The 13,123-nt window shown below is 41.4% G+C and overlaps 1 protein-coding gene across 1 annotated transcript in view; it reads right to left on the reverse strand.

Annotated features, from left to right (window-relative positions):
* Nucleotides 1-13,123, reverse strand: part of GPHN (gephyrin) — a 406,541-nt gene that overhangs the window by 202,139 nt on the left and 191,279 nt on the right. The window contains exon 7 of the mRNA XM_015413285.1: nt 4,748-4,814. Coding sequence (XP_015268771.1) covers nt 4,748-4,814 — 67 coding nt within the window. The remainder of the gene's footprint in view (nt 1-4,747; nt 4,815-13,123) is intronic.

Genomic DNA, 13,123 nt, shown 5'->3' on the forward strand with positions numbered 1-13,123 from the left:
TTTTTTTCCCCCCCCCCCCCCCACTCATCTGTTTATCTTTTTCTTCGTCAAAAATTGTGTGGAAATATCCCAGAAGACAAATATTTTGACAATCTTGTTCAACAATAAGTTCGTGAAGTTCCTTATAAAATTTCTCTTGATCTTGGTTTGGGGCATATATATTTACTACCAAGATCTTTTTCTCCTGATTTTGAATTTCCACTATTAAAATTCTGCCGTCATCTGAAGCATATACTTTTTGGGGGAATACATTTTCTTTCACTATCATCGCCACTCCTCTCTTCTTTTCCCCTTCGTCTAAAGCTGTAAATGTTTTCCCCAGTTTTCTATTTTGTAAAAATTTCTCATCCTTTTTACGAATATGTGTTTCTTGCAAACAAATGACGTCCAACTTCTGTTTACCTAATTGGTAGAATATCCTTCTTCTTTTTTGCGGTCCATTCAATCCATTAACATTCACAGATAGGATTTTGATTTTCCCTTTATCCATCGCTCTTTCCGTTCTGTTGTTTCCCTTTCACCTTTATTTTATTTCTCAAGGTCACTGTTTTTTCCAACTTTTTCAGCTTTTAAGTACACAGCCTTACTCCAGTTGGGGGGGGGAGTCAGTTTTCAAACCATCAATAGTCAATTATAGGCAATTATGCACAAACAGGTACTTCTATTCTTTTCAAGTTATCAAATCCGTTCTATACTTTCACCCCACTTATTGTAATGGGCCTCCTGCCCCCCTCCTGAGGGAGGGAAAAATTGAGAACGAGGAACGGTGGGGACTTACTAATTCTTTAACCATCCACAAATCTTAAATTAGTTTAGCTCCAGAAACTCCGTTCACTTCTCTCTCAGTTTTAGCTTGCTCTTCTATTAGTAGCTTATTGGTATTTTGCCCCGATCAATCCCCTCTACTCTGCCAAAAACCGCCAGTGTGTAGGATGCTCTCCCTTCGTTTTTGGACAGTTGAGTAAAAATGGGGAGAGTTCCCAGTCTATTGGGGGGCTACCAAATTGCGACAATCTTTACTTTGGGAACACAGATTGATTTCTTTAACTCACGATTATGCACTTAACTCGATCTCTGCTTGCCAGCCTCTCGGTCTCGCGGTAGTGACAGCTCGACCCTCCGCAGTGGGTTTCTCCCTCCAGTTTGCTTTGGGGCAAGCCCAATAGGTCTCCCAGTGAGTTGCCTTCTCACTGGGACCTGGGCTCAAGCCCCCTGCCCCCCTGCTCCTACCCTGGAGCTTGGGGTGGTCTCCGGTTGTTGGAGACCCTTTAAATCTGAAGGAGAGATCGCTCGCTCGGAGTGCGGCTCTTGAGCGACCACCTGCACCTCGCTGCAGCCAGGTCCCCCCCGAAACTTCCTTTTATCAAAGGCAACACTGGGATCAGAATACACACCACAAACAACCCCCCTGCTTCCAAACTTTATCCAACTCAGAAAAGAATAAACCATACCCTCTAGTTTAAGAGATCACTGGACAATGAAAAAAACCCACAACCAGATTATATAATGTAAAGAAAAATGGTTCCTTGCACCCTCCGCAGTGGGTTTCTATCATTGATAAAGATTAAAAAAATACTACAATATCTCGACATACTTGTCTACTTTGCACTATCTTTGAGTTAACCCTAGGGCTCTACTAATTTTAACTCTCTCTTCAAAATCAGATCCTTACACACCTGAAAATTAATTTTCTAAGTAAGCAATTAACAGTGGAATCCTAAGAACCCTTTCCCAGGAGTAGGATTCTGAGTAGACATGCATGGGATTGCATTGTAAATCATCTCCTTTTTTTCGTTCTCTGATGCCCCTATGTTTTAACAATGCTCCCCTTAGTTTATTATCATCAAGATTTTATCATCATTTCTATATGAAATTGCCTCACTGCCTGTGCATTTTGAATCCAGCAATTCGACTTTTGTTTTAAGTTGATTAACTTGTATCTGTTGGTCTTTAACTTAATTTTTGAAGAATCTCCTGTTTCTTATCTAAAACTCTTATCTAAAAACTAAAGTTTTCTTTCAAAAGTTTGAGAAATATTTATTTTGAAATTCTTCAATTCATTCACAAAAAGTTCTCTGATAACTATCTAAACACAGAGTAGGTGATTCAGGTGACGAAAAACTCATTTCAGGTAATTCATTAAATTTCTTCTTTGGCATCTTAATATTCTAACAACCTATTCCTTCTTTTAAAGTCCACTTCATTGACCCCGTTCTTTTGCTCACAGCATGTAAGTTCCTATCCAGAGTTGAAACAAACAGCACTGTCTCTGGAAGAGTCACTGAGTTGACATTTCCACAGCTTAAGATATAACTCAAGGTCTGGAAGCCCTCGTCTCCATCAGAACACTGATTGGATTCCTTTTAAAATTCTTTTTAAAAGTTGAATTCCTTTTAAAATTTTGGGTCTGGCATCTAAGGATAATTTTCTTAAGATATTGTATAGATTAGGGGTCCGCAACATGGTGCCCATGGCCACACTTTCTTGTTGCCTGCCAAGTGTTTTTAGAAAGTGGGCAAGGCCATGTGGCGCTTTTGCCCAGCAAAGTTTCTGAGTGGCCACTGAAGATTTAATTGGTTGTGCAGATTCTTTAACACATTGCTTTGGCGGCAGCTGCGACCACAAGCACAAGACTCAAAAAAGATTGGGGACCCCTGGTATAGATTTTATTATATATCTGGAATACTAAAAATAAAATGTTTAAGGGTCAAAATGATCTTCTTGCACTAAGAAAATGTTACTGGAACATAACCGTCAAATATAGTGGCACTGTGTACAGGTTTATTGGAAAAAATGTATGTCCAACAATGACTATAGGCTACCGGTTCCCATTAGATCCTTTATCAATTCTATTAGGGTATATAGGAGTCACAGTAAAAGCAGCTAGATTGAAGTCCGGTAGAACCTTAGAGACAAACAAGATTTTGGGGGTATACACTTCAAGAGTCAAAGCTCCACTTGTCAACACAGGGGTGGGCCATCAGACACACCCAAAATCCATGGTTGCTGGCGCTTGGAGAGAGGATTTCCGTAGAAGGGAGGAATTAGCAACACTCCTAGATGGCAGGTCGTGCTCCCATCCCTACCTCATGCACCTGCCTGGGAAGCCTCTTGTTGTAATCCTAGGCACTTGTAAATGCAAGAACAACTGAGAAACAGCATTCTGAACCACCCCCCCCATTACATGGGCTATAACAGAGCCAGGTGCTGTTATGGGGCAGCCATGTCAGATCTTTTATGATCTACATAATGGTCTGGAGTTCTGCATCCTGACAAAGTATTTATAGAATACAGCCATACCTAGGGGTGCCAAGCCTGGGAACCAGTGTGAGACCCAGGAGGGGGGGACACAGGGGTGGGCCATCAGTGATGGTGATGGCATACCATGCTAGGAATCCCAGCAAACTCTGTGGTAAGACCATGGAGGTTCCAGTGATTCCTAGAGAGGGATGATGTCACTTTCACATTTCCCCAGAAGTGGTGTCATGTCACTGGCTGTACTTTAATTTTTTTTCTCCTGCCACCACTCTAAGAGGCAGAAGAAAGAGAGTACCAGGGGGAGGGGGTGTTTCACCCCACCAGCAGGCTGACAAGCCTAGTCAGGCCTCATTTATAAACACATTACAACTGGGCTAAAAAACAGAGGTTACTGTTTACTCAGCAAAGATGGAATCTCTGTGTAATTTAGACTGCAGATAAAATTTTAGGATAGCTACATACATTTTCTCACAATGACTGAACTTTCCTTATTAACGTCTCTGGATGAACTTAAATTTTCAGCCTTCTGTGTTTTTACATTTTAATAGCTCAACACATCAACATATACATACTGGTTTCAGTCCTATCAGTTCAGTCAGCTGCATGGAAACTGGTGTATATGCATACAAAAATTACCATGTATCTTTATGGACGATATAAGTACAAATCAGCCCAATGATCTAGAGTTTTGCTATATCTATGTATGCTTCATCTGGCAAGCTAATGACTATCACCTTTCTTTGTTCATATGATAGCAGACTATACTATTGTTTTATAACAAAAACCAAAATTAAACCTTGTGGCTATGTTAACAAACTGTAATGTAAAGCAGTGCCACCCTCATGCAAAGAAAATCCTCACTTGCCATATGTATATGATATTATGGAGCCTTTTTTATATTATTGAGGCACATGCGTTCTCGTGATTAGATTTTTATTTATTTTAATATGCACTGAAAGACAATCATCTGCAGCATCTCACATGACAGAGAGGGAGAGGGTCTAGAGTACCCATGCATAAACTAGACTCAAGAGAAAGGGACTAAAAATGTTACTTATATAGGAATTAACTTTAATAAGGATTTTTTCTTCTCCATCACAATTCTTTTATTACTTACTAGATGATACATAGGGGGAAACGTTTGGAAATTCTCTCCCCTTTCAAATCTCTCTCTAGAAAATAGGAAATAATAATATGTACCCTAACCCCAAAATCTGTTCCATTAATCATCCTTCTTGTTGCAATTGCAGCATAGTTATACTCATTATGAAAAGATCTTAGACAAAATCACTGTGGTGGAGCCAGCCACTTGGCTCATCAAAGTCTGAAGTTTTCCTCCAGCCCAAGGATACTTCCTCCAACTAAAGTGGTTCTTCCCTTGGAGGAACACTTCAGACCTCACTGAGCAGAATGGCTGCATCCACCCCAATAACTCTACTCAGGATCACCATGTATATTTAAAGATTCCCGCCCCCAGAACATAGCTTACCTGTGACCCTTTCTTGCTACCTGGAAGGTTAATTATGAGAGTTTTCCCTCTGATTCCACATACTGGCCTGAAAAGAGAGAAACACTGCTGAAACCAGTGCATGGGAAATATTAAAATTAAAACAGGGATTGTTAATCAGACAAATTTTTTGATTAACAGCTAAAACAATGTAAGATTTAGAATGTGTTCAATGCAAATGTGCAATTCAATGTAATTATCTTTATCTACATATGCCAAAGAATTTCTATGAAAGTTTTTCAAATGTGGGGACAAAAATACAGCTTTTGGTTCTTAATGAAAATAATGCAAAATTAAATTATTTAAGTAGTGACATTTTTGAAATAACAATAACAGTAATAATATGCTTGAATTAAGAGGAATCTAGGTCAGGATTACAGGAAAGAAATGCTCCATTATTCTGACTTGCTTTTTCTTAATTAGGTACAGTAGAACCTTGCCAAGCACAGTGAATTCTTCTGCCTAATCAGAAAGAGGAGCAACAAGGCATTATTTCAAATAATATGTTGCTATGTCTACTTCTGAAAAAACTTTCTTTAGGGGAACAGTAGCATTATTCCGCTTGAATGCTAGATGGCATCTGCTTTCTCTCTCTCTCTCAGGTTAATTTACTTGGAATAGGCCTGTCAGTTGATTAATAAAACCTTAACTGATAAACAGTATAAGAAAAGCTGGGGCCAGGAAAAATAACAAGAAGGGGGAAATATTTGGAAATTCTCTCCCCTTCCAAATCTCTTCCACTAGGAAATAAACTCTCAGGTGGTTGATAGAGTTCCAGATCCATTTCAAGGTGTTGGTTTTAACCTTTAAGGCCCTGAGCGGCCAGGGACCAACATACCTGTGAGACCCCCTCTCCCCTTATGTCCCCCGAAGGGCCTTACATTCGGCTGATCAATATTTACTGGTAATCCCTGGCCCAAAAGACAGAGCCAGGGCCTTTTCACCCTGGCCCCAACCTGATGGAATGAGCTCTCAACAGAGATCAGGACCTTGTGGGATCTATTACAATTCTGCAGGGCCTGTAAAACTGAGCTATTCTGCCAGGCTTTTAGTTGAGGCAGCAGACATCCAATACTATTGGCCCCTGTTGCTCAAACTCCCTGCCAAAAATTTTTTTGTCCAACTGTTGCTGGCTGGGAGCTAGTTAACTTGGGAATCTTTGGAAACAGAACCAGGATAGTACAATTTTCACAATGTCATATTTATAGTTTTTGTGATTTTAATTGATATTTTTCAAATTTTAATGTGATCACTTTTATACATTTTATGTTGTAACCTGCCCTGAGCTGTTTGTGGGGAGGGTGGGATATAAATTTATTAAATAAATACATTCTTCATATTGTGGCTTCTTTTCTGTAATTAAAGCACCTCTGTGTTGCCAAGGAACCTGGCCTCACTGAGCCTCTTTAGACCACCCAAATCCATTAAAGAATCCTGGCCCCAGGCAAAAATATCCTCTGGCAAAACAGCTCCTTGGGAAAAAAAATTGATTCATTTTTCTTTTAAACTCAGTTTAGGTATAAGGCAAAACCATGGTTTAACTGAATCTGGCCATGGTGATCCATGCCCTGATTACGTCTAGGTTAGGCTACTGTAATGCACTCTACTTAGGGCTGTCTTGCCCTAATGCACTCTACTTAGGGTTGAATACAGGGATTGTATGATTCCTTGTGTTGAAAGAGCTACACTGGTTGTCCCTTTATTTCCAGGCACAACTGAAAGTGCTAGTTTTTACATACAAAGCCCTAAATGGCTTGAAGGACTGCCTCTTCCAGCCTGTCAGTTAAGATCTACCTCACAAGTCTTCCTCGTAATGCTATTGCCTTCAGAGGCAAGGTGTGTGGCAATCAGAGACAGGGCTTTTTCAGTAGTGGTACTTTGCCTGCGGTATGCAGTTACCCTTGAGGCTTGCCTGGAACCTACTCTACTATCTTCTAGGTACTAAGCCAAAACATTAATTTAAACAGCAATTTACAATGCTTTTAGCTTGGAAACTGTTAAATTCATTTTAAGCTGCCATGTATTTTAGGCTCTGGCTGTGCATAAATGCTGGGTTTTAATTATTAATGTTATGTTCTGTTTTGTAAGCTACCTCAGCAGGCAGGTTCGCTAGAGAGGTGGCACAAGAATCTTCTAAGTAAATAAACTAACCTTACTCAATTGGTCATAAGAATACTAGACACTAACTATGGTTAGTTAGATCTGTTAAACCAGATCTGCAGCCAGGATGTGAACTTGATTTATCAACCAGTGTGGCAGCTAGAGAAGCAGAGATCTGGAAGACGTAAACCTCTTTCCCAGCATATATGCCACCTCCTGCAGGGTTTAGGAAGGATTAGGACAGCAATGCTGATTCTGTGAACTTAGGCAGATCATGAGAGGGAGGGCAGGAAAGGTTGCCTCAGTGCTTAGTTCTTGTGGCCCTTTCTTACATGCCCAGGGAAATACTGATCACCACTTTGGGGTCAGGAAGCAATTTTTCTCCAGGCCACTTTGGCTGGAGATCCTGGAGGTTTTTTGTCATCTTCTGGGCATGGAACAGTGGACACTGGGGGTGTGGAGGGGGAGATATTTGTGATTAGAACAGATAAAAGGAAGTACTTCTTCACTCAAAGAGTGATTAACACATGGAATTCACTGCCACAGGAGGTGGTAGCGGCTACAAGCATGGACGGCTTCAAGAGGGAATTAGATAAGCATATGGAGCAGAGGTCCATCGGTAGCTAATAGCCACAAGGTATAGATAGGGACTGCGGGGCAAGTGATGCTCTGTATTTTTGGTGCTTGGGGGGGGGTCAATAGTGTGAGGGTTCCTAGTATCCTGGCCCCACTGGTGGACCTCCTGATGGCACCTGGTATTTTTGGCCACTGTGTGACAGAGTGTTGGACTGGATGGGCCAGTGGCCTGCTCCAACATTGGCTTCTCTTATGTTCTTATGAATTTCCTGCATTGTGCAGGAGGTTGGACTAGATGACCCTGGAGGTCCCTGGCAACTCTATGATTCTATGTGTATTGACTTCCATAATTGTCTTGCTGCCACTGTTAACGGTTAATCACAGTGAAGCTTTTCCTCAGTGGGGTGCTGCACTGCAGGGTGAGATTTTATTTATTTATTTGATTTATACCCTGCCCTCCCCACCAAAGCAGGCTCAGAGTGCTTACAAAAGATAAACATAGGAACAATTATGACATAAATAAAACCATCTAAAAACAACCCAAAACATAAAGTCCTAGCTGGTTGTAAACTAATACATTAGGGATGGCGACAACAGTTATGTTAATATGAGCTCTGGCCTACTTTGTTCATCAGTTCTCGATCTTTATCATATATATGCGGCTTGCACAAGCTGTAATGGCAACCATTCTTTAAAAAAAGAAAATGAGCAAGTTCGGAAGCCAGGGTTTGTTGAAGCAAATGCTGGCTGATTTCGCACTAGAGCTGCCTCGCTGTTACGCCGCCATTTGCCCCGGTTCTACTGGTCAATTTCACACCCAAAGCCGCACAGCTGATTTTGACCTGCGGCTTCGCCCAATTTCCCCCGCAGTTTCGTGATCCTGTTTTTTGAGGATCAACGAAACTGCGGAGGAAATCGGGTGAAGCCGCGGGTCAAAATCAGCTGTGTGGCTTTGGGTGTGAAATTGACCAATAGAACTGGGGTAAACGGTGGCGCAACAGTGAGGCAGCTCTAGTGCGAAATCAGCTGATAATCTTTGCACTGATTCCTGGTTTTAGATAGTAATAAGTGGAAACCTACAAAAGACTTGCAGGTGGCATCTTACTTCCCCCTCTCCCATTATTTCCTCTTCCCCTTTCCTGAAAGCCCCCATAGTCCCTCCCTTTTCTGTGCTTTCTTCTCTCCTTCTAGGGTTGCCAACTGTTGGGTGGGGGCTGGAGATCTCCTGGAATTACAACAGATCTTCCAGCTATAGAGATCAGCTCCCCTTAGGGCTGCCAGGTCAAGATTGGGAAAGCCCTGGAAATTTGGGGCTGCAGCCTTAGGAGGGCAAGGTTTGAGTAGGGAAGCAACCTCATCAGGGTATAATACCATAAAGTCCACCCTCCAAATCAGTCATTTTCTCCAGAGGAACTGATCTCTGTCATCTGGAAAGCAGTTGTAATTCCAGGTTATCTCTAGCCCCCACCTGGAGGTTAAATTAAACAAAAAATGAAACCCGTGCAAAAATAACAAAAAACATTCAACAGACAATATAATGATATGAACTTATATAAGTGGTATCACAGGAGTTGGTCTGCTGAACATTAAGAATGTAAAAGATGCTTTGTATGATTCTACAATATTGTAACTGGATGGTTTTGGTGTTCCACTTTTGAAGAAGCAATGTGATACAGCAACTGGAAGCTGGCAGGGCTATCAAGTGGATACACAAGCGGCGAGATGAGTTTTGCGAAGAGGAATTATAAATATTGATGTTTGGACTTTTCACTGTTTGAGAAATTTGACCTGGGCTATTTCTGAACGTTATTTACGTATTTGGACCATGTATTCCATTATTTTGTATTTTTGAGTTACTGATTTGCATAGTATACATTATATATATTTTTGATGAACTATACCGCTTATATAAGTTCATATCATTATATTGTCTGTTGAATGTTTTTCGTTATTTTTGCACGGGTTTCATTTTTTGTTTAATTTACTCCCTTCCATGCTTCCCACCAGGAGGTGGGCAACCCTAGTTCCCCTGGAGGAAATGGATACTTTGGAGGGTGGAGTCTATGACATTATACCCCTATGAGGTCCCTCCCCCTCCTCAAACCCCACCATCCCCATACTCCCCCCAAATGTCTAGGAATTTCCTAACCTCTTTCTTTCCTCTTGGCAATCCCCATATTTGGTGTAGTTGTTAGGAGTGTGGACTCTAATCTGGGAGAACTGGGTTTGATTCCCCACTCCTCCACATGCAGCTGCTGATGTGACCTTGGGTCAGTCACAAGTTCTTTCAGAGGTGTTCTCTCAAGGGCAGTTTGAGAGAGAGCTCTCTCAGCCCCACCCACCTCACAGAGTGTGTGTTGTGGGGAAGGGAAGAGAAAGGGATAAAAATGTATACCCCACTTCTAATTATGCTGGAAGCAGCTTCTAATATATAACCCATTAAACACAACAAAAAAACCATTAAAATCAGACCAAACACATAGAAATAGATCACCAGTCTAAAAGCAACCAATTTGACCAAGGTCCAAAACAAAGATAAAAGCAGGCAAAGAAAGCCTGCTGAAATAAAACAACCTTTAAGAGTTAAGCCAAAGCAACTGCTGAATGGACTGCAACTGGCAGATGGGTCCATATAGGTAGAATCAGTCTTTCTAACATTTGGGTCTCAGACCGTAAAGGATTTTAAAATCTATCTCCTTTAATACAATTAGAAAAAAATCAGCAAACAGAACAGTCCTTGTGAGATCAATGTTGTATGTGCATGCTGTTTAACAATAACCAAAAGGCAGGGTGCTATATTTTGCACAAGTCAGGTTTATGGGTTTCCATAAAGGACAGTCCCACAGAGAGTGTTATAACAATTTAATTTGTAGGCAACAAAAATATGCATCAGCTTGAACCCAGAAATATTTTTATTGAATGTAATTCCAGATATATACAAAAAATCATATTTGTACATGATAATTCATATTGTAACCATGGCTAGAATTGCATTGGAAATCTGAACAAGTTCCAACAAAGGAGGAACTAATATCGAAACTGTTAGAAATAGCTGAGATGGATAAGTTTATATTGATGTTACAGGGGAAAAGTCAGGAAATATTGAGAAAGTTTGGACTAGGCTCTACAAATGGATAGAAAATGCAAATATCCAATGACTATTTAAAGATCTATAAGCTGAATGATCTGTAGATTTGTGGACTCTCTTGTTCATGATATATATTAGCATTGGCGTCTGTTATTGAAATATACAATAAAATCTGAAAAAAATATATGCATCAGTTTGGCCAGATCAGCAGAGGCAAGAATGTGAGGGAACTTTTGAATCAGATGTAGATGATACAAAGTTCTCCTGGCAACTATTCCAATCTGCCTTCCAAATGGAGCACTGAGTCCAAGAGCAACTCCAAACTCTTTACTTGATCTAGCAGAATCAATCTGACCCCATCTAAACTAAATGGATCAGTCCCCTCAAGAACAGTTGCTTGTCCAACTAATACCATCACCATCTTGTCTGGATTCCGTTCCAGCTTGTTCACTCACATCTATTTGATCACAGCATCCAAGCAATGATTCTGGACAAAAACAGCTGCACTTGGAATCTTAGAAAAGGGAAAATATAGCAGAATACAGTTCACAGACCACAACCAATTCTAAAATTCCAGACAATCTCATTCAAAGATGTTGTAAAAATACTGAAAAGCATAGGGGAGAGTACCGAGCCCTCAGGTACACCACAAGAAAAATTTCATGATGCTGGCTTGGCTTATTTGAAATAAACCCTCTACTCTCAATCTGATAGCAAAGACCGAAAGCAAGGAAGAGATTGCTGGAAACACCAAAATCATGCTCTGAATTCAACAGAATGGTATGGCCAACCACACCAAATGCAGCAGTCAAATAACAGGGCTGCACTCAGGCCCATAGCTGCTGGGGCAGGTGGCAATGCCCCCCCTCCCAAATCTGCCCTGCCCCCAAGTCTTCCCTGAAGCAGAGGGAGCCTGGGGCTGCTGGTAGGGAGGGCAGCGGCCAGAGCAGCTGGCTGGCTGGCTGGCAGAGTGAGCGAGAGCGGGCCGGGAGGGAATGCACACTCGGCACCGGCACCGGCACAGCTGGCTCCGCCCCCAGCCCCAGCACATACAAAGGGCCGCAGCAGCACCTGGGACAGGGGTGGCCCTTCTACTCTTCCCTCACAGTGTGCTTTGCAGTTTTTCATCGCCTCCAACAGTGAGGGATGAAACAACAGCCAGGGGGGGAGGAAGGAGAACCTCCACAGTTGTGAAGAAAACGCAGGGCTATTTTTGGGCAGGAACACACAGGAACGGAGTTCCGGCTGGCTCCCAAGTTGGCCATGCCCAGCAGGAACCTCATTAGCATTATAGGCCACACCCAACAGCAGAAACTCATTAGGATTGGCTACATTAGGGGTGTGTGGCCTAACATGCAAAGGAGTTCCTGCTACAAAAAAGCCCTGGGTTTTGACAACAAACAAGGTAAACAGAATAAGAAGCAAAAGGTGGGTATGGCTGGATGACCACACTTCTGGTAACATGGGGGTGCGGCCTAATGTGCTAATGAGCTGTGCTGTCGGGGGTGTGGCCCAATATGCTAATGAGTTCCTGCTGTTGGGTGTGGCCTATTATGCTAATGAGTTCCTGCTGGGCTTTTTCTACAAAAAGAATGGGAAAAGGAGCATCTGCCCTGCCATGTGTCAACTGGGTGGGAAGGAACTGGCCTGTGAGGGGAGGGGGCTGAGTGCTCCAAACCTTCTAGAGAGCTTTTAGAGAAAAAAATCTCTGAAGCGGGCCTGTGCAAGCGCACTCCTATGTGTGCCTTCACAGAAACCACAAAGATGAACTAACAAAATAATCAAAGAAGAATTACCTATATCAATTTGTAACCAATAATTATTCACCAATACAACTAAATATGACACTTTCCCATAGCCAGACCAGAAATCAGGCTAAAAAGTATCCGATCCGATCCAATATAATTTATTGCAGCAAGAGCCAGTAAAACAGTACAATTCTGATATAAGAACGATTAAAACAGTAATAACATGGGAACAGTATAAAAACATTAAAAAGAGAAAGTTAATAAAATCAGTAAAATAAAAGAATGTTAATAAGAGAATCATACAACTTTTTCAGCTAAAAAATGTTTCCTAATAGCTAAGCAACAAAATTTTGCCACAGTGTAAGTCACTGAGCTCTGAACGTCTTCTAAGAGGAATTTACAAAGGACTTCTGGCCTAAAGTCAAGATAAGACTCCAGAGGGCTAAATCTAGACAAAAGGGGTAGTATAAGATGGTCTCGTTCTTCCTGATAGAATCTGCAGAACAGGAGGACATGAGTAATTGATTCTACCATATTAGCCATGCATGGGCATATATGTTCATGCATTGGAACTCGAGTAAATTTACCTTGCAGTACAAGGTACTGAGTGCCTCAAAACGGGCCATGGAAAAGGGTTCACAGGTAATGTTAACTAAATAAGGGGCAACAGTAAAATTAGGCCAAGATTTTATATTTGTGAAGTTCTTGGGTAGCAAAGCTTCTTCATTTTGTGATTCAATATCACAAAGCCTCTGTGCGACAGCTGTTCTTGCCTTGTATAGGCTTCCATAGAAGAGATCTTCTGGGAATAGGCCAATCTGATTTAATTTATTAAGAATTTGTGTG

The sequence above is a fragment of the Gekko japonicus genome, unplaced genomic scaffold (assembly GCF_001447785.1).
Source record: "Gekko japonicus isolate JY-2015 unplaced genomic scaffold, Gekko_japonicus_V1.1 scaffold32, whole genome shotgun sequence".
Taxonomy (NCBI): domain Eukaryota; kingdom Metazoa; phylum Chordata; class Lepidosauria; order Squamata; family Gekkonidae; genus Gekko; species Gekko japonicus.